The 25,358-nt window shown below is 41.4% G+C and overlaps 1 protein-coding gene across 1 annotated transcript in view; it reads right to left on the bottom strand.

Annotated features, from left to right (window-relative positions):
* Window positions 1–25,358, bottom strand: part of LOC126428354 (protein draper-like) — a 216,633-nt gene that overhangs the window by 144,324 nt on the left and 46,951 nt on the right. The window contains exons 3-5 of the mRNA XM_050090285.1: window positions 20,877–21,003; window positions 17,101–17,269; window positions 2,214–2,460 (exon numbers count right to left, since the gene is read on the bottom strand). Coding sequence (XP_049946242.1) covers window positions 2,214–2,460; window positions 17,101–17,269; window positions 20,877–21,003 — 543 coding nt within the window. The remainder of the gene's footprint in view (window positions 1–2,213; window positions 2,461–17,100; window positions 17,270–20,876; window positions 21,004–25,358) is intronic.

The raw sequence follows: 25,358 nt of genomic DNA, 5'->3' as shown, positions 1-25,358 counted from the left end.
ACTGAAGTACTACTACAGTAGTGATTGAACAATTATTGTAGTTACACTCTGCAGAGCATGTATTTGATTTGTGGGTGCTTGTTTGAGAATTACAGACATGTTCATGATTTTATGAGATGTACATATGGACAATGCTAAAGATGTACATGTGTTAATAAATGGACAAGTTGCACTGTGACAAAAGACATTTTGTGAAAAGTTTGTCATTAGAAGATGATGTGATGATGAACAGTCTGTGAGTTTATGTTTGATATGATAAAGAGTTAAATGAGATCTGGAATAGTGGAATGTACTGAAATATTAATCAAAAAGAAAAGATACATGTATAATTAATTTTTGTTCATTGACTTTAATCTGTTTACAGTTTAGATATCCTTATCTTTGTGTAATTTTGTTTATAAATATGCTAATAGAATAGGATAATATGTGAATGATTTTGACATATTCATACCTGATGTGCCCTTAATTGCAACCTGCACGAGTACCTCAAGTGATGAGTTCATCCCTGTTACTACCTAGAGAAGTGTATCCAAGATCCTTACCTGACCTGGAAGTAAAAATTAAAAACTGTAAAACTAATAGAGGACTGTGCTATTGCAGCATAGAGACTGCCAGAAAAAGAGGGGTTGCAGACACAAGATGTGCACAAAAAGACTGATGATCGTGAGCTGCCAACACCTTAAGATGTGGATTGTGAACCAGTGACAAGAGTGACAGCTAAGAATTTTTTTTTTTTTATTTTTTCTATGAAAATATAAATGTACTGGATTTTATGTATGTATTTATCAGCCATTCATACAAGTAATATTTGTAAGAGTGGCTGGAGAGGTGTATAATGATACAGCCTCCACCAAGATTAATATGCATCCGGGCCGTTATCAGACGATACCGTGTCTCATAAGACCTTGTATGTGTATCTTTATAGGTATCAACCTATCTAATTTGCTAAAACACTGAATATTTTTGTGAAAATATATAGAATATTCTGGAAGGATGCATAGTCACAATTGTCAATAGATTGTTGTCATTAAAAAAATTATGTACAAATGCTAAATCAAATATCTAATTGAGAAATTGAAGTAACAAATATATAGCAATAAATGTTAAGAGGCTGTGGAAATGTTGGCATAAATAACTAACGCCTCTAATTGCCATAACTGCACTTGATTAATGAGTTAACACAGAAAACTTCACTGTCTTGAGAAACAGCTTAAAAGTTATTACCAAGTGATGTATTTTTGTTCGGTATCTATTTTTATTCCCGGTAATTAATATTCTTTGAAATTTCATTTCTAATTAACCCTCCAATTGTTTACATCACACAACTTTTCGATTTCCAGAATTTCAGGCCTTATTTGTGCATTTTATGAATGTAATCAGATAAACCACTGAATGTTGGTAACCAAATCCAAACTGTAATTAATCACGTAACTAAAACAATACAAGCAACATTATTGTAATTAAAGTTCAGATTGATTTTCTTATGGAAAACTAGAGCTATTACTACAAAAAATTACGCCACTCAATAATATATTTTTTACCTTATTCAGCTGTAACATCAGTTTCTATACATTTTGTAAATTTTAATTGTAACATCAAATATGCACAAAATTGATAATGGGTTATTTTAAAATTTATTGTTAAAATTCTATATAAAGCAACAAAGTGATGCTGCAAGAAGGTCAGTCAGTCAGTGTTTTGTTTACATGTGGAGTGTCTAGTTCTGTTGTCAATAAATTTTGTGAAGCTTGAACTTTTGTTTTCAATCATCAACGAATCCCAGGCAAATGAAAATTAAGTTAAGTGTCAATGATCCGAGGAGAATGTTACAGCTGCATCAAACCAGTCTTAAGACTCAAGACCCAACAATAACCTATTTTTAAATTACATGCAGAAAAAATTTTAAATTTGTTGATTAGTGTTAATGAATAATTAGTTCTCTTCTGGGTATGTTTACAAAGGAAAAGACATCCGTCTCTCTACCTGTTTAAACAGTGGCCCAAAACTGAAGCTGGCCGTCAACAACATTATAGTGTAAATAAAGTGGAAGGAGCCACTTTTAAATTTATCTTTAGTCTGATCTACATTAGTTGGTGTTATCCTTCATAGTATTTGTATCCCAAATATCATTTCAGTGCATAAAGATTTGAGACTTCACATTACATAAAACTGAGTGCAACATCGACAGCAGATAACGGACAGCACAAACTCACAGGGGGCCGGTCCAGCCGGGCGCACAGTGGCAGGCACCCGAGATGTGGTGGCAGGAGCCGCCGTTCTGGCAGCGGCACTCCTCGCTGCAGTCCTGGCCGTAGTGAGAGGGCGGGCACTCCTCGTCACAGAACTTGCCGCGCCAGCCCCGCGGGCAGTGGCACGTCCCATCGTACGGGTCACAGCTCGCGTTGTTGCGACACTGGCACAGGTCCTGGCAATCTGGCCCCCAGTGGCCCATCGGGCATGCTGTAGGCAAATAGACCACTCTGTTAGCCGACTCACGTAACATTGTTTCTGCAAAAAATACATTTCAACTCACAGGTAAATCACAGAACAGGTTACTGAAAGTAAGGTAATTGAACAATGGAGAACCTGGGATGGAATAACACTACATATAATAGAAATGTATGTATGTATGTGCACAGCTCAAAAAAAATTAGCACTGTTTTTGAATAGCACAAGCTCTTCCTATACAGGGTGTTAGAAAAAGGTACAGCCAAACTTTCAGGAAACATTCCTCACACACAAATAAAGAAAAGATGTTATGTGGACATGTGTCCGAAAATGCTTAATTTCCATGTTAGAGCTCATTTTAGTTTCGTCAGTATGTACTGTACTTCCTTGATTCACCGCCAGTTGGTACAATTGAAGGAAGGTAATGTTGACTTCGGTGCTTGTGTTGACATGCGAGTCATTGCTCTACTGTACTAGCATCAAGCACATCACGACATAGCATCAACAGGTTAGTGTTCATCACGAACGTGGTTTTGCAGTCAGTGCAATGTTTACAAATGCGTGGTTGGCAGATGCCCATTTGATGTATGGATTAGCACGGGGCAATAGTCGTGGCGCAGTACGTTTGTATCGAGACAGATTTCCAGAACAAAGGTGTCCCGACAGGAAGACGTTCGAAGCAATTTATCGGCATCTTAGGGAGCACGGAACATTCCAGCCTATGAATCGCGACTGGGGAAGACCTAGAATGATGAGGACACCTGCACTGGACGAGGCAATTCTTCGTGCAGTTGACGATAACCCTAATGTCAGCCTCAGAGAAGTTGCTGCTGTACAAGGTAACGTTGACCACGTCACTGTGTGGAGAGTGCTACGGGAGAACCAGTTGTTTCCGTACCGTGTACAGCGTGTGCACGCACTATCAGCAGCTGATTGGCCTCCATGGGTACACTTCTGCAAATGGTTCATCCAACAATGTGTCAATCCTCATTTCAGTGAAAATGTTCTCTTTACGGATGAGGCTTCATTCCAACGTGATCAAATTGTAAATTTTCACACTCAACATGTGTGGGCTGACGAGAATCCGCACGCAATTGTGCAATCACGTCATAAACACAGATTTTCTGTGAACGTTTGGGCAGGCATTGTTGGTGATGTCTTGATTGGGCTCCATGTTCTTCCACTGACACTTAATGGAGCATGTTATCATGATTTCATGTGGGATACTCTACCTGTGGTGCTAGAACATGTGCCTTTACAAGTATGACACAACATGTGGTTCATGCACGATGGAGCTTCTGTACATTTCATTCGAAGTGTTCGTACGCTTCTCAACAACAGATTCGGTGACCGATGGATTGGTAGAGGCGGACCAATCCCATGGCCTCCATGCTCTCCTGACCTCAACCCTCTTGACTTTCATTTATGGGGGCATTTGAAAGCTCTTGTCTACGCAACACCTGTACCAAATGTAGAGACTCTTCGTGCTTGTATTGTGGACGGCTGTGATGCAATATGCCATTCTCCAGGGCTGCATCAGCGCATCAGGGATTCCATGTGACTGAGGGTGGATGCATGTATCCTTGCTAACGGAGGACATTTTGAACATTTCCTGTAACAAAGTGTTTGAAGTCACACTGGTACGTTCTGTTGCTGTGTGTTTCCATTCCATGATAAATGTGATTTGAAGAGAAGTAATAAAATTAGCTCTAACATGGAAAGTAAGCGTTTCCAGACACATGTCCACATAACATATTTTCTATCTTTGTGTGTGAGGAATGTTTCCTGAAAGTTTGGCCATACCTTTTTGTAACACCCTGTATATCAGTTATTGACCTGTACTGAAACACCCGTATTAGTACACTGTGTAGCCTCCACAGGCAGCACTGCAGGCACTGACACTGGCAACCAATCTATCGTACAGACAGTAAATACTGTTCTGGGACACTTTATGCCGCGCCTGTTCAATCTATTCACATAGTACCATAAGAGTGCCGGTCGACAAGTCACTCGAGTCACTTCTCGTCTCATCAGATCCCACACGTGCTCAACTCGAGATGTGTTTGGAGATTGTGCTGGCTAGGGAAGTTTCTGCAAGCCTTGCAGAGCATGTCAAGTTTCACAGACAATGTGTGGACGAGCATTATCTTGTTGGATCGACACTTCACCTTCCTGTTCAAAAAAAAACTGGTCTAATGACATTCTGCACATGCTGAGCGCTGTTTAGCATCCCCTCTAGAAATACCTAAGTTGAATGAGAGTTGTACCTTATCGCACCCCAAACTGTAAGGCCCAGATGGAGCCAGAGTATCTTCCACAAATGCACTCTACAAGACAGCACTCACCAGGTCTATGTAGTACGTGGAAACAACCGTCACTTGCGTGCAGGCAGAGTCTGCTTTAATCACTGAAGACCACAGCACCCATTTCATCTTCCAAGTGTAGTTGCGCCACCCACGTCGATGCTGTGGTGTGTGTGGAAGACAGGCTACTAGAGGTGTGCAAGCCCGTAGTCCTACTGCTAATAATCGGTTCACAGCAGTTCACGTTTACACATCTCAGCTCACAAACCATCTTATTTGTGTTGTGGTAGCTGTACAATCTTCCACTGCCATTCTTACAACAGAACGATTCTGGTGGGCACCTGTGTTGTGTTGACATCCAGAACCTCGTCTACAAGTGTGAGAATGTTCGTGTAGCCACTGATACCTGTATTGTCACACGACTGATGTAGCACATCCAGCTCGTGTGGCAATTCTCCAAAAGAACCATTCCACTACTCAGAAAGCCACAATTTCACCTCTTTCAGACTCACTCAGTTTGCTGTAAGAAGCACGAGTGCATCTCTGTTGCGTAGCTGTCTCCTTGCTTCACACTGAGCCTTCTGGCTGGCTGAGAACATTCCCTATTAAAGGGCAGATACAGATGCTGCTCTGGTAGCTACACATGACTGGACAATACCAGAACTGATATCAGTACACCTACTATCCTCAGGTGGCATACACAGTCATCAAATCAAAACCAACATCATCTTTCCAGATTTACGAATTGTTTTTTGGCACTGTCATTTTACATTGATGATGCATGCTTTGTTTATTTATTGTTGTATCTTTGCAATTTTCAAGCTGCTGGCTTAGTTTTGTTATCACTGCCATGCTGTTAATCAAGGCTGCTCCGCTGTCTATCTGCACCAAAGAAGACCAACATTCAGTGATCCATTTTTCATGATCAGAAGGCCTATTGGGGGCCGAACTTCATCGAAGGCATTTGGTACAGTACGGAAACAGTGTTTTGCCACAATGGAGTGTCTAGGAATGGAATCAAAAATTCCGAATTCGTCGCCCAAGTGTTACACACGATGAAGTAGCCGAACGACCGTTTACCGTCACAAATGAAGAAACCACTGAGCGCTCACGTGAAATGATTCTCTTAGACAGATGATTAACTACTGACAAAGTGGCACATCGTCTGCAAATTGGTCACAGTTCTGCCTTTGTAATCATATGCAACAGACTTGGGTTTCATGAAGTTTGTGCAAAATGGGTCCCAAAACAACTCACACAGTTGCATTAAAAAAAATGTGCTTGGACATCTGCAGAAAACATTTGGATCGCTATGGTACGGAAGAGGAGAACTACTTAGACAGGATCATTACTGGCGACAAAACATGGATACATCATTATGAGCTGGAGAGTAAACAGTGGAGTTTGGAATGGAAACATCCAAATTCGCTGTGCAAGAAAAAGTTCAAGATCCAACCTTCTGCAGGAAAACTGATGCTTATGGTTTTTTGGGAATCACAAGGTCCAGTACTGGAACATTATGGGGAAAGGGGCACAATAATAAACAGTGTACGTTACAGTGAGATGCTTACTGCCAGGCTAAAGCCTGTAATTCAAAGCAAACACCGAAGATTGCTATCAAAAGGTATTGTGTTGTTGCACGACAGTGCCCGTACACATACTGCTGTCCACACTGCTGAAATGCTCCAGAAACTCCAGTTTGAAGTACTGGATCATACTTCATATAGTCCCAGCCTTGCCCCTTCTGACTATCACTTGTTTGGTCCACTCAAACAGGCACTTTTTTTTTTTTTTTTTAAAAAAAAGTGGCAATGAAAGGAGTGGTGCTTTCCTGGCTTGCAGCTCAACTGAGAACCTTCTTTTATGAAGGCATCAGGAAGCTTGTACAACGATGGACCAAGTGCACTAAAACACAAGGAGACCATGTTGAAAAATGATGTTCTTGTAAGTTTCTTATTTGATTTCAATAAAATTTTATAACTACTTCGTGGATAATAATTGACTTACCCTCGTATATATGTATCTATGTATGTATATACCACATCTCCTCCTAAACCATGGGACCGATTTCAACCAAACGTGGTACATGTGTTCCTTTCTTCCAGGCAACAATTGCTGTGGTAGTCAGAACCACCTACCTATCATAGCTTAGGAGAAATTGTGTTACAAACATGGAGACGCCTGAAAAAATACCATATCATGCATGAAGATTTAACACATTCATTCTTTGATTCTTTACTACTAAGACACGCCTAAAGTCAAGTGAACTTAATGAAATCCCTGACACATGGCAGCATTTTTGACATCTTTCAACTGTTAAGCACAAATGCCTGTAAGCAAAAACAACATCTGGCTATAGACCTATCAAGAGGCATTGCCACAAAGACTTTACAAAATCTCATTGTGGACATGCAAAGCAGCTGCACCCACCATATAGAAACTGACTGGGACCATTTCACACAGGCCTACTGCAGGAGTAGATATAAGGTTTCATTTCTAATAGAAAATTGGCAAAATGTATACCTGGGCAATGCTGAATCTGTCAGGTAGTAGGATAATAATTTTCTTTGGATGACCACAATCTGCAGCAACTATGAGGGCAGTTTGAAAAGTTCTCAGAACAGAATAGAAAAAAAGTACTTACATCACTGAAACTTTTTTTTATTTTTCAATGTAGTCTCCTTGTAGGTTAATGCACTTGGTCCAGTGATGTTCCCGTGCCCTGATCCCTTCTCAGAAACGAGTTTCCTCCAGGCCTGCAAAATACGAGGGCAGTTCAGAAAGTAACCTCCGATTGGTCACAGTGCGGGTTGTGGGGGGAGTAGCGACGCCATCTGTGCGTTCACGCACTCAACAGGTCAGTCGGCATCAAGCCGTAGTCGAGTGAACGTCGTACCTGCGCTAGTTTAGTTTTTGTGGCAGTTTGAAATGTGTGCTGCAATAGAAAACCCCGCCAAATGTGAAGTGCGTGCTGTCATAAGGTTTTTTACAGCCAAAGGATATTTTGCAGCAGCTATTCATCGTGAGCTTTGTGCCGTGTACGGACCAAGAGTTATGAGTGAAGGAGTTGTCCGTGAATGGGTACGTTTATTTAAAAGTGGACGAGAAAACGTTCATGATGAAGAGAGGAGTGGTAGACCATCATTGGTGACTGACGAACTCGTTCAGACAGTTGATGCAAAAGTTCGTGAAAATCGACGTTTCTCAATGTCGGAGTTGTCTACTGGTTTTCCACAGATTTCTAAGACTCTCTTGTACGAGATAGTGACAGCAAGATTGGGTTACCGTAAGTTCTGTGCACGATGGGTGCCCAAAATTCTTACCGACCACCACAAAACTCAAAGAATGGCCTCTGCATTAGACTTTCTGTCACGTTATGAGGACGAAGGAGAACCATTGTTAAACAGAATCGTGACCGGTGACGAAACCTGGATTAACTACGTGAACCCTGAGACAAAAGATCAATCAAAGATGTGGGCACATTCAAATTCGCCTACCAAACCAAGAATAGCCTCGCAAGATTTTTCTGCCAGAAAACTGATGGCAACGGTGTTTTGGGATGCCAAAGGGGTGTTGTTGGTTGAATTCATGGAACATGGTATGACCATTAATCAAGACGTGTACTGTGAAACAATAAAAAAGTTACGACGGGCTATACAGAACAAACGCTGTGGTATGCTGACTTCCGGTATCGTTTTTTTGCACGATAACGCCCGTCCTCACTCTGCTCACAGAACAACGGCCCTTCTTGAGTCCTTCAAGTGGGACGTTATCAACCATCCACCTTACAGCCCAGACCTGGCGCCAAGTGATTATCACCTCTTCATGCATTTGAAGAAATGGCTCGGGATGACGACGAAGAGCTCAAAGATGCGGTCACAGGCTGGCTCCAGGCACAAGTGGGTGATTTTTATACAGAAGGAATTTCAAAGCTTGTGAAGAGATACGATAAGTGCCTCAATCGCTATGGAGACTATGTAGAAAAATAGTGCAAAGATGTAGTTGTAAGATGTATATATTAAAATATTTTTATTTAACTTGGTGTATTTTTTTAAATCAACCGGAGGTTACTTTCTGAACGGCCCTCGTATTTGTCATTCTTCGTTTGAAGCAAATCTTCATCCACCAAGAAAAATTTTAGTTTTGGGAAGAGATTGAAGTCTGGCGGAGCTATATCAGGTGAATAAGGAGGGTGTGGCAACAATTCATACCTTAAGCGGGTATTACACAATGATGCACTGTGAAGGGTACTGATCTAGCGAGACAGCCATCTAATGGTGGAATGGGTGAAACTACAAGAATAAGCAGACACATTATCCATTCTAAACTGTTGTCAGTCCGCACATGTGCACTAGGTGTCAATAACTCATGCATGTGTAGAAGTGGATGTCTCAATGCTTTCTGCTTGTTAGTTGCTTATTGTTTGGTGACTAGCAGCTAATTTCAGTTTTTGTGTTGGGGATTTTATGCGTTTTTTTCAATAACTAGGTTTTCATAAATGCAGAAAAAAACTTTTTTTTGCCAGTAGACTTTCTTTAATACTACCTGTTTATGAAAGCATTTTTCTTTCCATTACTTCACATTTATAAAAGAGAAATGGAGCAAAGAGGCATTAAGCATCTTCAGTCAGGCATACTGCAAGTAAAGTTGTCTATATTACCTGCAATATCATAATACAGTATGTTGGCAATCGTTCCTTTCTGAGTAATATGCGTATAACGTTGCATGGTGACTTTTGATTTGTATCGTAATGCCTTAGCTTATGAAAGTACATGTTTGATTTGACTGCATCTCTTACTTTATTTTAGCATGCCAGAAAAGAGAAAGTCTGTGCAGCTTTGTCCAGTGTGACCAACAACTTTTGAAAGGGTGGGTTGTGCTAGTCTGTGGCTAAAAGCCACACTCTTAAATGATTCCCAGCTGCCAGGTAACAATGTTACGACCAGCGTGCAACATAACAGGGCACGTGCTGGTATCCCATGACTCCCTCACGACTGTGTCACAGTCGCTAATTCCATCTTCTATTATAGACAGTAGCTTCTCGAAACAGGTGATGTCCATCTTCACGAAGTTCTAAAATTCTTGCAGATCTTCGGGCCTCAGTTCTTTCATAAGCAATAGAATCCCCTGCCTTTGTTTCTTCTTTTCAGCCATCATCTGGCTTTTCGTTTTTGTCATCGTTCTGCCCTAATCCAAAGATTTACTGTCGCTGCCAGGCAATAAATCCAAAAACAAGTGGTCCTCCACATGCAAAATGTAAATTTAGATACACATGTACCTGTGTAATCAAGTGTCGTAATAGAAAACTAACTCTTGAGATCAGATGGTTCTATTTGTGTTTTACACATTATTACTGTCTACTGGGCATGTGTGTCAGGTATATCCTGCATGGATGGTGTAATAGGTCTCCATGAACCAGCCTGTACTTACAGATACGCACGCTTGGGGCACTGGTGCATAGGTTTGTGGCTAATGCACATCGTGTAATAGGGGCTTTAGCTCATGTAATTTTGCCATGGCGACAGCACATGTGTGCGGGTGCGCATCAAGAATCGTGGCACCCATGTTGCAGATAATTTTTTCGTTTCTAGTTCTTCTGTTAAAATGTGATCTATCTTTTCAGATGACATCTGGTAAGCATGAGGAATTTCACATGCTTTCAGTCAGTGATCCTCCATGACCATTTTGTGCACTTTTGCAATGATTTCTGGAGTAGTCACACATCTTGGATGACCACTGTGGGGATCATCATCTACACTCTCCCATCCAAATTTAAATTCATATGTCCACTTGGATTATGAAGGAGCAGAGCCTCAAGTGTATTCTGGAAATTTGCACGAATGTCCTTTGCTTTCATACCTTTCTTTAAAAAGTGCTTAATCACTGCTCAAATCTTGATTTTTTTCCATCTTCGCAAATCATTATCTGGGAATAACAGAGTCACATCTCCACCACAGCTCTCCTCCAAGAGCACTGATGTGGCACATGTTTACAGCCAACAAAAAAAATGGCTCTGAGTACTATGGGACTTAACTTCTGAGGTCATCAGTCCCCTAGAACTTAGAACTACTTAAACCTAACTAACCTAAGGACATCACACACATCTATGCCCGAAGCAGGATTCGAACCTGCGACCGCACCAGTCACGCGGTTCCAGACTGTAGCACCTAGAACCGCTCGGCCACTCTGGCCGGCTACAGCCAACAGTCCAATGAATATGTGCTAGTGCTGACCTCTCATGGTGATTCTGAGAACTTTTCAAACCACCCACTTTCTAATACCAATTGAGGCCTCCAGCACACCTGTCAATGATTTTGATACTGTAGCATGTATCATCGCTTGACATCTGCTGATCTTACATTGAACCAGATTTATCTATATCTGTATCCCCACATGCTATATATGAATATTCACAAAAAGCTGTCTCACTGATTTCTTGAATATTCATTTTGATATGGGCCCAAATCACAAAGCACAATTTTGTTGCTCTGTGCTGCTAAATTGTAAATGTTGTGTTTACACCATGTTGGGGGTTGGGGTTGGGTTGTTTGGGAAGGAGACCAGACAGCGAGGTCACCAGTCTCATCGGATTAGGGAAGGACTGGGAAGGAAGTCGGCCGTGCCCTTTCAAAGGAACCATCCCGGCATTTGCCTGGAGCGATTTAGGGAAATCACGGAAAACCTAAATCAGGATGGCCGGACGCGGGATTGAACCGTAGTCCTCCTGAATGCGAGTCCAGTGTTTAACCACTACGCCACCTCGCTCAGTTTTACACCATGTATGCTGTAGTAATACCACATAATCAGATGTGTGTCAGAAGCTGTATCTGAACCTCAACTCATAAACGTGTTTCTTGAAAATGACAATAACAAGGACCATGATGTGTTGAAATAGGTCACAACTGTGTGTATGGTGCACTTATTATCTGTTCTTTATGTTCTGCTCTTGTTTCACATCAATTAAAAACTTTAGACATTTGTAAAGACACTATCGTCAATAGGCTACGTATAGAAATCGTATGAATTAACATTCAAAATAAATATAATCTCAAAGATTAATTAATGTTTCCTAACATAAAATGGGTACATAATTTTTTTGTAGGAAGTATAAGACATTGAAAGTTGGTTAAGAAACAATTCAGACCTATGAGACTGGTGGTTTGTCTCTAAATTTCATTTTCACAACTATCTACTTTTCTCAAAACTTCATTTCTGTGCTTTGGGTCCTTATGGCTCTCAGTATCTCAGTTATTATTTGTTTCTCCATCTTAAGAGAGATACTGTTAAGAGAGTATTTTTCAAAGACCTGTTTTGCTTTTATTTACAAAGTACCTTCTACTGTGGGTCTAGAATATATACATGATCTGTCTCTACAAATTATTATTTAATTTACGTACACAAGATAATTTCGAAAAAATTTTGCCCTTTGTAAAATTACAGTTCAAAAACTTTTTTCATTTCATAAAATGACTTTACAGGACTTCAAATGTCATCTTCAATCCTCTCAGTAACAGCAACACAGGGTTTCAGCAATTCTTGTATTCCCCTTAGGATGAAATCTTTGTTGATCTCTGTGATTAATCCAGGTCACTGCATCAGAAGCCACCTCGGTTGTTTGAAACATGTTCTTCAAGTGGTTTCTTGAATTTTTGAAATGTACCAAATTCTGGTGGCTTCGTATCATGACTGTAGAGTGTTTTCCTATTCCCTTCATGAATGTAGCACAGGAAGAGTGCCTCTGTGTGTGCAGTAATTAGTCCAATTTTCTTCTCTCACTCTCTGTGGGAGTTGTAAGTACAGGGTTGTTGTATATTGCTAGAATCATAATTTAAGGTTGATTCTTGAAAGTTTGTAAGTAGAATTTCTTTGGATAGTTTATGTCTATCTAAAAGAATCTGTCACTTCAGTTTCTTCAGCATCTCTATGACACTCTCCCATGGTTCATTCATGCTGCTCCTCTCTGTATATATTCAACATTCTCTGTTAATCCTATTTGGTGCAGGTTCCAGACACTTGACAGTATTCTAGAATGGGTCACATTAGTGATTTGTGTGCTATCTCCTTTGTAGACTGATTGCATTTCCCCAGTATTCTGCCGGTGAACAAAAGACTACAACCTGCATCACCTAAGACTGAAACTCCCTACAGAGTGTTATACCCAGATATTTGTACAATTTGGCCAATTCCAATTGTGACTCATTGATATAATAGTCATAGGATGTTTAAATCAAGTTATCAATCTGAACTGCTTTGAAATCTTATGAAAAACTCACTGAATGTTTGTTGTTGTTGTGATCTTCAGTCCTGAGACGGGTTTGATGCAGCTCTCCATGCTACTCTATCCTGTGCAAGCTTTTTCATCTCCCAGTACCTACTGCAACCTACATCCTTCTGAACCTGCTTAGTGTATTCATCTCTTGGTCTCCCTCTACGATTTTTACCCTCCACGCTGCCCTCCAATACTAAATTGGTGATCCCTTGATGCCTCAGAACATGTCCTACCAACCGATCCCTTCTTCTGGTCAAGTTGTGCCACAAACTTCTCTTCTCCCCAATCCTATTCAATACTTCCTCATTAGTTACGTGATCTACCCATCTAATCTTCAGCATTCTTCTGTAGCACCACATTTCGAAAGCTTCTATTCTCTTCTTGTCCAAACTATTTATCGTCCATGTTTCACTTCCATACATGGCTACACTCCATACGAATACTTTCAGAAATGACTTCCTGACACTTAAATCAATACTGGATGTTAACAAATTTCTCTTCTTCAGAAACGCTTTCCTTGCCATTGCCAGCCTACATTTTATATCCTCTCTACTTCGACCATCATCAGTTATTTTGCTCCCCAAATAGCAAAACTCCTTTACTACTTTAAGTGCCTCATTTCCTAATCTAATTCCCTCAGCATCACCCGACTTAATTAGACTACATTCCATTATCCTTGTTTTGCTTTTGTTGATGTTCATCTTATATCCTCCTTTCAAGACACTGTCCATTCCATTCAACTGCTCTTCCAAGTCCTTTGCTGTCTCTGACAGAATTACAATGTCATCGGCGAACCTCAAAGTTTTTATTTCTTCTCCATGAATTTTAATACCTACTCCGAATTTTTCTTTTGTTTTCTTTACTGCTTGCTCAATATACAGATTGAGCAACATCGGGGAGAGGCTACAACCCTGTCTTACTCCCTTCCCAACCACTGCTTCCCTTTCATGTCCCTCGACTCTTATAACTGCCATCTGGTTTCTGTACAAATTGTAAATAGCCTTTCGCTCCCTGTATTTTACCCCTGCCACCTTTAGAATTTGAAAGAGAGTATTCCAGTCAACATTGTCAAAAGCTTTCTCTAAGTCTACAAATGCTAGAAACGTAGGTTTGCCTTTCCTTAATCTTTCTTCTAAGATAACTGAATGTTTATGCAGTTTATTTCAGATAGTACTTCATTACAGATAACAGCATCATCAGTAAAAAGTTCAAGGTTACTATTAATATTGTCTGCAAGGTCATTCATGTATAACATGAACAGCAAGGATCCCTACACATTTCCTTGGAGTACACCTGAAGTTATTTCTACATCTGATGACAACTCTTCATCCAAGATAACATGCTGCATCCTCCCTACCAAAAAAAACCCTCAACATAGTCACAAATTGCATTTCATACACCATATGATCATACTTTTGACAGTAAGCATAAATGTGGTACCAAGTCAACTGGTTTTTGTAAACCAAGAAATACTGCATCTACCCAACTGACTTGATCCAAAGCCTTCAGTATGTCATGTGCTAGTTGGGTTTCACACAATTAACTTTTTCGGAATCCTTGCAGGTTGGCAAGGCAGAGGTCATTCTGTTCAATACACCCCATTATGTTTCATCTCCGAATATATTCTAAGCTTGTACAACAAATTGATGACAAAGATATTGGAGAGTAGTTCTGTGAACCACTTCTACAATCCTCCTTATAAACTGGTGTGACCTATTCCTTCTTCCAACTACTGGGTAAGGCTATTGTTCAAGGGGGTCTAGGTCTACGATAGACTATAATTAGCAGAGAAGGTAACTCAGCTTCAAATTCAGTATAGAATCTGTCATGGGTTCCATCCGGCCCTGGAGCTCTGATCAGTTTTAAAAATTTCAGCCATTTCTCAACACCACTGACTCCAATATGTATTTCACTCATCTTTTCAGTGATACCAAGATTAAATTGGGGTAATACTCTTGGGTTTCCCTTTATAAAGGAACATTTGAAAATGGAGTTAAGTATTTCAGCTTTCGCTTTGCTACACTCAATTTCAGTTTTCTCTCATCTGCAAGTGACAGGAAACTAACTTTAGTGCCACTAGCAGCCTTTACACATGACTAGAATTTCTTTGAGCTTTGTGAAAGATCATTTGATAATATTTTTTTTGCTACAATAGTCATTGAGGTCTCCACACAACTCTCTTGAGAGCCAAATTCATTTCATTCGGCATCTCTGTATCACATTAAGTTTTGTTTTACACCTATTATTCATCAGTTGTTTTCTTTAGAAGTTTCTTTACAGTGACTGACACCAAAGGCCAGCTATCAGACAGTTTACTTCAGTGCCTGCAGTTAGCTCAGGACAGTACTCTGAAGACCACCTTCCAATGTAGCAGTCACTATTTACAGAGAACTACAAATAGGAACGGAGTGTCTGCAAACATTACTATCAATGATATGAGGCATGTACAGAATGTAAGTGTAGAAGATTTTTATATTTTTTTTAGAAAATGTGTATTTAAAAATATTACAGGATATTGTTGATACACTTGTTTTCACATAACTGCCATACCAATCAGTGCATGTGTTGGCACAAGCTTCTTTACACCCTCATCAAAGAACTCTCCCACCAACTCCTGCTCTCCTTTAAAACCTCTTTCTGCACCTGCTCAACAGTTGAAGATTTAACAACACTTATCTGTACCTTCAGGGAGGTGGAAAGATTATCAGTACTACTGACTCCCTATTTCTACAGAGGTTTGGATCCTCCAAAGAGGACACACCACAGCAAGCAACTTCAATCCTTGCTGTTTCTAAATGAACCACAGAAATCACAGTCTTGGTCACATTTTATTTTACAACTATGATCAGATCCATAAGAGGAAAATAAAAATAAAGATGTTTCATAACATGGAAAATTAGTAAACCAATCACTTTACAAAAGCAGTAAGACAGACTATGCTTGATCACCAAGTGAACTGCGGGATGAATTTTTACTCTGCACCAAAGCGTAAGAAGATATGAATATTTAAATGATGACTAACTGAAACCTTCAGCTGCCGACAGGTGTTGTTGATATACCTCAATGTGGACAGTTGAAAATGTGTACCCCGACCGGGACTCAAACCCGGGATCTCCTGCTTATATGGCAGATGCTCTATCCATCTGAACCACCGAGGACACAGATGAATGGCACGACTGCAGGGACTTATCCCTTGCACGCTTCCCGTGAGACCCACATTCCCAACTGTCCACAATTCTACATATGTAATATACCCTATAGGCATTTGCCCATCCACTCGTTACTCGCACACACTTTGGCGATTCCCATAAGAGTTTGGGCAACCTGTGCGCATTCACACAGATGAAGGTCAATGGCTGGGTAGCCTTCAACTATATATGTGAAGACAGTAACTGTTCTCGAATGAACAGAATACTGTTGATGACCGTGCAGCTTTTCCCTGGAATAAATGATGACTAACTGAAACCCTCAGCTGCCGACAGGTGTTGTTGATATACCTCGATATACACGGTCGGGACACACATTTTCAACTGTCCACATCGAGGTATATCAACACCACCTGTCGGTAGCTGAGGGTTTCAGTTAGTCATAATTTATTCCCGGGAAAAGCTGCAAGGTCATCAACAGTATTCTGTTCTTTCGAGAACAGTTACTGTCTTCACATATATGAATATTTCCTGACACATTACTGTGGTGTGCCACACTGGAATTCAAACCTAACACCTTTACCTGTTGCAGGCAAGTGCCTCAAACTAGGAAAGGGGTAATGTCATAAGTAAAGCTTTAAAGGTGTGTCATGAGTGATGCCTAGAGATCTCAGTCAGTAGAGCATTTGCCAGTGAAACTCAAAGGTTCTAGGTTCAAGGTCCAATCAGGCTCACCATTAATTGAAGTGATCAATGATGTAAGTGATATTTAATAATGAGTAAAAGCTACAAATCATGGCACTAGTAGCTATGGGGAGCTAACAAAAGTCCAGCCTTCACTCCCCTCTCACTTACCATACCGCACCCACAGCACACAACACACACACATCTTTTCCACAAGGAGCTGCTGCAGAATATAAAATGTCTTACTTACACACATTACAGATGGGTCCGCCATAACCACGGGAGCACTGGCATGTATCAGGAGCAACGCATGTCCCATATAGACACTTGGCAGAACAGGCGGCAATGCATTTGTCACCTGCTGAGCTTTTTGTGTAACCATGACAGCAGTCTTGTACTTGCCTGGTTTTCACAAGAGTCTGGAAAATTACAGAGAACAAAAAAACTATGAAAATATTAACTGCTTTTGACAACTGTCAAACAATATTAAGTCATCAGAAAAAGTGGTACATTAATGTGAGCCTTGGCAGATGGGATGGGGTGGTGAGGGTGAAGAGGATTTGATACTACAAATTATTGCAGTTAAACACAATTCAACTTCAAGAGTTTCTTGTAACTCCAGGTACATGCAAAAACCTCAAAAATGAAACCTTGTTGTGAATAGGTAAGTACGATGTGGAATGAAATAGCTACTATAGTAATTCAGTCATTATACATCAAATAAAAAATTGTGTGCATATGCTTTGTTGCAAACTGAATTGTTCAAGCATCATTTCTGTTCTATATACAAAATGGCTCTGAGCACTATGGGACTGATTCCAGAAATACCCACAGAAAGAAACAGGCCTCTTGAAAGAAATGTATAATGTGGGGAAGATATAGGTGACTGCCACTAAAATGTTGGTTCTACCACATTCATTGTTGTTGGTTATTGCCCACTGTGTTATATCTATTATTTTACGGGTATTAGGTTGTTTTCTTTTGAGAAATATTTGAGTACACAATGTAAAAACTGCCAGCGACTGCCACAATTTTCTTCTTCTTACTGTCCATACTTTTTAATATACAAACTACTTTCAAAGTGCCAAAATGTACTCGAATAAATAAAATGTCTATAAAATGCCGCACTGCACAACGTATTTTCGGTGAACAGTTGCAGTTTCTGAAATCCATCACCTGTGGCCTCTGGCCTGCCGAGGAGCACTGCAATCCTCGGTCCACGGATAAATCGTGAAAATCCACTGCATTACACAACATACAAACAGACTGGGCCTGCGGGCAGTTGAGTGAGACTACATCTGATGGGCAGGACCTGTACATTAGTGGGAAACGAAGGGCTTCAGATTGGCACGCTCAATCCATTAGAGATACCCGCAGAAATGACCTGCGGTTTTGGCTCATCTGAGAAATCCACTCATGTGGCCAGCTATTCTGGCATTACAGACAGCGTGTTGATGAAATGGGAATGCAGTGATCAATCCATGCAACAGGTAACTTATGCAAATACTCTGAGAATCAATAATAATGACAATATGTAGCAACTTACTGTAAAGATGATCGCTGAGCCGCAGACAGACACGTAGGAAAGACAATCACACTCTCACAACTAAATTTTCGGAAATAGCCTTTGTCAGAAAATGAGAGCACATGCACATTCACACAATCACTCGTACACAATTCAGACAAACACAACTGCCATCTCCAGCCGCTGCATCTACAGTCTCTGAGAATCAGTTCTGAACAAACCACTCCTCACGCCTCCCTGCCTCTCTTCAGCAGCTGCTAGGCTAGCGGTGAAAAATGGTGGCAGCACTGACTGCAAGCTGAGGGGAATGGTAGGGAGGGGAGAAGCAGTAGTAACGAGGGAGCAGGGAAGTGGTGCATGTGCTCAGCTGCATCCAGCCAGTGACTGTGCACATCTCAGTAAACAAACCATTTCACCTACTGAGGCAAAAAACGAGATGTTTTCAGTGTTTTTTTTTTTCAAATCCCTGATATTTCCTTGATTTCCCTGACATGTTTGAAATTCCCTGAACATGTGTCAACCCTGTATATAGAAAAGTTGTGGTAATTACAATACAATCCCCTCTAAAGACACAGGATTTCTGTCATGAACAAAAGTTACATTACAATTGTAGGGTAATAAACAGAAGTAATTAAGACATTGTTGTTGATGCACTTTCTACATAACTTTAACATGAGAACTGTAATGTTTCGACTTGATAATTGTTTCAGAAAAGTTGTTATAACGAGTTTTGAGAAGGACTCAACATGTTAGTTGCAAATTCAATTATGATCAAACAATGTAACTTTGTAATTACTGGAACCTATTTAAGCACCCATGGTGGTGGGCACAGGGCACCAGTCTTATTTTATCTTTTAGGTGCAAAACCCATTCTAGTCTTGTGTGTGTTGTGATGCAATAAACTCAATTAAAAAGTGTTACGAGTGTTTTGGCTACGTTTTTTTGGACAACTCAGCATAAATTTCTTGAAGTATGTAAAAGTGGTGGGGCAACTGCAAGAAACTGGAGTTTCATTCCTCAATAAAGTCACTGATTATCAGCGAGTTAAGCAATTGAAATGTAGCCATGAAAGCTGGTTGTACTTTAACTTTACCAGAAAGAGAGAGAGGGGGAGCAGTGTTGGGAGGTCAGGAGAGGTCAGGGGCAGGGAAATGTGGAAAAAAGGAGCAAAAAAGGAGAGGAGCGGGGAAAGATGGGCCGACGCATTGGCAGAGGGCTAGATGAGAACGGGGAGGAGGTGACAGGACAGAGGGGATGGCAATTGTTGGGTGGAGGGTGTGGGCACAGTACATTACTGTAGCTCGAGGCCAAGATAACTGAACCACATCCTTTGCCAGGGCCTTCATTATCTACCCTGAAATGAAGGATGTCTTACCAGATACTTTCCATTCCTCCCACCCAACCTCCAAAACATCCTAGTCTGTCCCTATGCCACTCCCAATCCCAACCGCTTGCATCATGGATCATATCCCTGTGGAAGACACAGGTGCAAACTTGCCCAAATACACCAACCCACACTTACTACTCCAGTCCTGTCACAGGTTTGCCCCAACCACGAAAGCAGCCATGTCATTTAGCAGCTCTGCTGCAATCACTGCAGGGCTTTTTATATTGGTATGACTACGAACCAGCTGTCTGCCAGGAGGAACAGCCACCGCCAAACTGTGGCTGAGAGCAAAGTAGACCACCCGTGGCACAGCCTGCAGCTGAACATAACACACTCGATTTCAATGGCTGCTTCACCACCCGAGCCATCTGGATCCTTCCCCCCACCACCAGCTTTTTTGAAGAGCGCAGATCGGAGTTATCCTTACGACACATTTTCCACTTCAAATTATCACGGCCTCAACCTACGGTAACATACTGTCCCGACACCGTCCACCCGACAGTTTTCACCTCCTCTGTCCTGTCATCTCCTCCCCTGTTTGTTTGCAGTCCTCTGCCACTGCATCCACCTTTTCCCATTCCTCTCCTTTTCTGTTCCTTTCTTTCCCCATCTCTCTACCCCACAACCTCCTGACACTGCACCCATTAACAGTCTAGTCCCTCCACATTTCACCGGACGGTATTCGTCTCTCTCCCCACCTGTGTGCTACCATCCCTTCTCCTTCTCCTTCCCCTTCCCCTTCCCCACCCCTTTCAGATTGCTGCTTGCACCCCACACGATGTTGCACTCTGGCCTGAGATGTTGGAGTTGGGGGTCACGTGTACATGACGCATATTGCTTGTGTGTGTATGTGTGAATGTTGTATTTGTGTACCTTTTACTGATGAAGGCTGTAGCCGAAAGCTACACGTGAGTGTCTTTATTTGTGGGTCTAATAGTTCCTATAGGTATATTTAGTCAACTTAAAATATGAACATACTATTGTGTTATTCACAGCTGTGACATAGCAGATGGTCTGCAAAACACATACATTTGCTATGAACAATATGCTGCCCTAGGAAGACACTTTTGAGCAAGCAAACAACAGAACACTTCTGAATATCATAGAAACTTGCTTGAATCTTGTAGACAGTCTTGAAGTTCAACTTGTACTTCGAGCACCTTGGTGGGATGTTGAAGCACCACATGTGCTCTCTCACTTGGTAGGCCTTGCGCTCAGACACCCTCGTTGTCGTCGTGTAGCTGAAAATTATTTTTAAAGATCTGCAGTTACCGACACCCATAAAAAAGACAAAAATAATACCATCTATTTACAGGTTCTGGTCACGATTAACTGAAATGGGTCTTCTCTTACAGTAATAATAGTCATGTCTAACTGCTTACATTTCCCATTAGGAATAGCATCAAATTGTACTTCAGTGTCCTATACTAATGCAGCAGGCTGCATCACACCAGTCACAAGCCTGACGATTTAAAGAGAGACTAGAGAGTCTTAAAATGATACATTATTTTTTTATCGTGTATTTAGCGAAAAAGTCCTTCCTTTATGTTTTTCTATAGTCTTTGTAAAAGCAACATGGTTAGTAACTGATTGCAAGAATAGTCAGACAATAATACAAAATGGCTGCCACAGCAATTCTGAGGTAGCCTCCATCATGTTTAACATGAATGATGTGGAAAAACCCACAGAAAAAGTATTGGGGGCAGTCAAATGAAAATTAGACAGATGGAAAAAAGCTGTGAACTGTTTATTATTTCGAAAGTAATCACCACAACTGCTAATACATTGACTGCACTGACAGCCAAGATGGTTAATGCCTTCATGGAACAAAATATTTGCAATTTGCCTACAGAACCATAATTGTACCCAGGTGTGCACCTCTTCATCCAAGGCAAATTGGTGGCAACAAATGCCTTTCTTCAGGGCTCTGCAAATGCCTTTCTTCAGGGCTCCCAAAGTATGGAAATTGCATGAGGAGAGTTTCGTTTGTATGGAGGATGTGTTGAGGTTTGCCACCCCCACCCCCAAAACTTTTGCAGTGTAGCCAAAACAACCTTCATAACATGTAGGCAGGCATTCTGTTGACAGATTGTTTCAGTTAAACTGCAAAAGTTTTGGGGGGAAGCTCAACACATCCTCCGTACAATTCCAATCTCTCCCCTCACAATTTCCATAAATTTGAAGCCCTGAAGGAAGACATTTGTTGCTGTCAATTTGCTGTGGACAAAGAGGTGCACGCATGGGTACAATCGTGGTTCTGTGGGCAACTTCAAACATTTTTCCGTGAAGGCATTGACCATATTGTCTCACATTGGCATATATGTATTAACAGTTATGGCCATTACTTCAGAAATAACAGAAAGTTTACTACTTTTCCTCCATCTGGTTTGTTTACATTTGATTGCCTCTTACATCATTTTGGTTGAAGATGGATTTGAACCTTACTTTTGCTCAAAGTAGATCCACTGCTTTTACTACCTTTGTTACCTCAGTCATTTAATGGGTGAGTTTACTTTTACTTAAGCAGAAAATTACTCTCATAAAATTAACAGCTTACAAAATAACACTTCTTAATGAATACCCATGAAATAAGTTAAAAATGGTTGTTTGCAAGGTTAAAAACTTCCTCCTCACACAAATGAGAAATAAAGTTATTTTCCTATTTAAAAATACATATAAATGTGATTTCAACATCCATCACAAATTTCAGCTTTGCTACAGACAAAAGCAAAATCCCAGTGATCCTGGAAAATATAAAGTGATTTGATTACAATGTAGAACAGCAAATGTGCTCAACAAATTTTTGTGTAACCATAACTGTGAGCATTGCTGTTACAATGTGAGCATTGCTTCTGTCAACGTAGAAATTTACTTTTTTGGGTCATCACCCTACTGGCAAGTTTGCAGCTTCCCACCACAATTTTCTCTCCTGTGCCAACCTCTCATTTCAAAGTATCACTTGCAGCCAAAGTCCTCAATTATTTGTTTGTTATACTGTGATCTCTGTTTTCCCCTAAAATTTATACCATCCAAGGTTCCCTCTAGTACCATCATTACCTGCTGTCTTAACACACATCCTGTGAGTCAACTGTAAAGTGCGATTCCAATTCTCTGCTTTGGGTGACGATACCTTACGTAACGTCACGAGTTGACGAGAAGGATGTCAGTGACCAGTTATTAAATGTTATCTTTTGTTGTAACTTTGATTAAGCATTGTGCCTGTATTTATAATGAAACTGACAGCTCTTTTCAACAGATGTATGGTGTTGTATATGGAACCTGTTATTAATATTTGGGTGTTACTGCAGTTTATCGCAAAAGTCACACATGCAGCAGTAACATAAAATGGACTACGATGCCCTTTCCGTGATCTTCATAGGGACTTGGCAGTAGCAGAAGGATTATTTGTGGCATTCAATCAAGTATGGATCAAGGTTTGAGTGATCAAGACAGACTGAATGGGACTTATGTTCCCTTATTATTATTGTTATTATTCATTATCAGGTGTGCCATGCATGAAACTGAGGTTTCTGAAACTACTGTTACTGGTTTTGCTTTCGTAGAGAGGTGTGCGGGGACTTTATTAAGTACTGAGTATCATTAGGAGGCTGAGAGTCACAGTGGAGGTGGCCAAGTCATGTTTTGGGAAGAGGAATTCATAAGGGGACACAAGGTTAGGGGTTTCTGGAATTGTTGTTGCTGGGGGCAGGATTGTGCTGATGGAGTTTTCTGAGTAGTAAAGAGTCATACAGAGCTGGTTTTGATATCCAAACCCTTTTGCTGCTGCGGGCATGTACACACATCCTGCTATAATCTTCACCACGTATTGTGATCATGTATATGGACACCACTTCGGTTTTCCTGCAGTGCTACAGATGTCTGAATGCATCCTGAGCCACCAAAGCTCTCACTGCCGTGTACAAGCAACTTCCATATCTTGCAGTATAAAAAAGTTTACCGAATTTATCATACAACATACACTGATTAGCCAGAACATAATGACCAACAAACGTTAGTGCAATAATAGCGTAGAAAAACGCAAGGGGGCAACACCAGAAAGTACTTACAAAGACGCTGATAAACAAAATAAAAGAGTTAGATCTGTTTGGACGAGTCAGTCACTGTAATAAACCTAAGGATACGAGCAGATGCTCGAGCGTCATCAGCTAAAAGTTCCTGTAAGGTAGATGGCAGACACAGGACAACACGAGAGTGAATAAAACGGGGACAGGACAATAAAATATGGCGCACCGTCAATGGATGACCACAGGGGCACTGCGGGGCGGGGTCACCGGACAACAGGTAGCGGTGGCTAAATCAGCAATGCCCAATCCGCAACCTGACCAAAATGACCTCCTCTCGCCGGGAAGGGCGTGAGGAGGTCGTCCGAGCTGTCGGGATTGGTTTGATGGCCCTAAGCTTATTTTCATGGAGAGAGGAACAAGCCTCGTGCCACAATGATGCAACGCGCCGACAAAGAACCCCACTAACATCAGTTGATGGGACACAAAAGGAAGCTGTCCGAGGAAGGAGGACAGCAGCCTTGGCCGCAGCATCAGCAGCTTCATTCCCAGGCACACCAACGTGGACAGGAATCCACAAAAAAAGGACACGAGCGCCGGTATCAGCTAGCGACTGAAGGGACCGTTGAATTCGTTGCACGAGAAGGTGGTCCGAATATTGGTCACGGAGACTCTGAATGGCGCTCAAAGAATCAGACAGAGCAGATGGCATAGGGAGAATGACGATGGTGGCGTATATACTGAACAGCCTGATAGAGAGCAAAAAGCTCAGCTGTAAAGCTTGAACTCTAGTCAAGGAGCCGGTATGGAAAGGTATCATTCCCAACCACAAAGGCACATCCGACACCAGATGTAGTCTTGGAGCCACCTGCGTAAATAAAGACGTTATTAGCGAGCCTCGAACAAAGTTCGACAAACCTCGAGCGGTATATCGAATCCGCGGTCCTCTCCTTTGGGAGCGAGCTGAGGTCAAGGTGAACGCAAACCTGAGCCTGGAGCCATGGTGGCGTCGGGCTCTCACCCACTCGAAAAGTCGTAGGGAGGGTAAAACCAAGTTGCTGAAGCAGGCGACGAAAGCGAATTCCAGGAGGTAACAGGGCAGACACATACAGCCGGTATTGGCGGTCGAGAGAGTCGTCAAAGAAGGAGAAATATGACGGGTGGTCGGGCATTGACATCAGTCAGCAGGCGTACCGACAAAGCAACATATCGCGCCGGTAGTTTGGTGGTAATGCGGCAGCTTCAGCATACAGACTCAATAGGGCTGGTGTAGAATGCTCCAGTCGCCAGACGTAACCCCCGATGGTGGATTGAGTTTACATGGCGTAAGATGGACGGCCGGGCAGAAGAGTAGACAAAACTCCCACAATCCGGCATCGATTGGACAATGGACCTATATAGGCGAAGCAGGACCATTCAATCTGCTCTCCATGAACTACCGCTGAGAACACTGAGGACATTTAGGGAATGGGTACAACGAGCAGCCAAGTAAGACACACGTGGAGACCAGCAAAGTTTCCTGTCAAATGTAAGACCTAAAAATTTTGTTGTCTCCACGAATGGGAGAGCAACGG

This window comes from Schistocerca serialis, chromosome 12 (genome assembly GCF_023864345.2).
Source record: "Schistocerca serialis cubense isolate TAMUIC-IGC-003099 chromosome 12, iqSchSeri2.2, whole genome shotgun sequence".
NCBI lineage: Eukaryota > Metazoa > Arthropoda > Insecta > Orthoptera > Acrididae > Schistocerca > Schistocerca serialis.
This window is presented reverse-complemented; position numbering and strand designations above follow the sequence as displayed.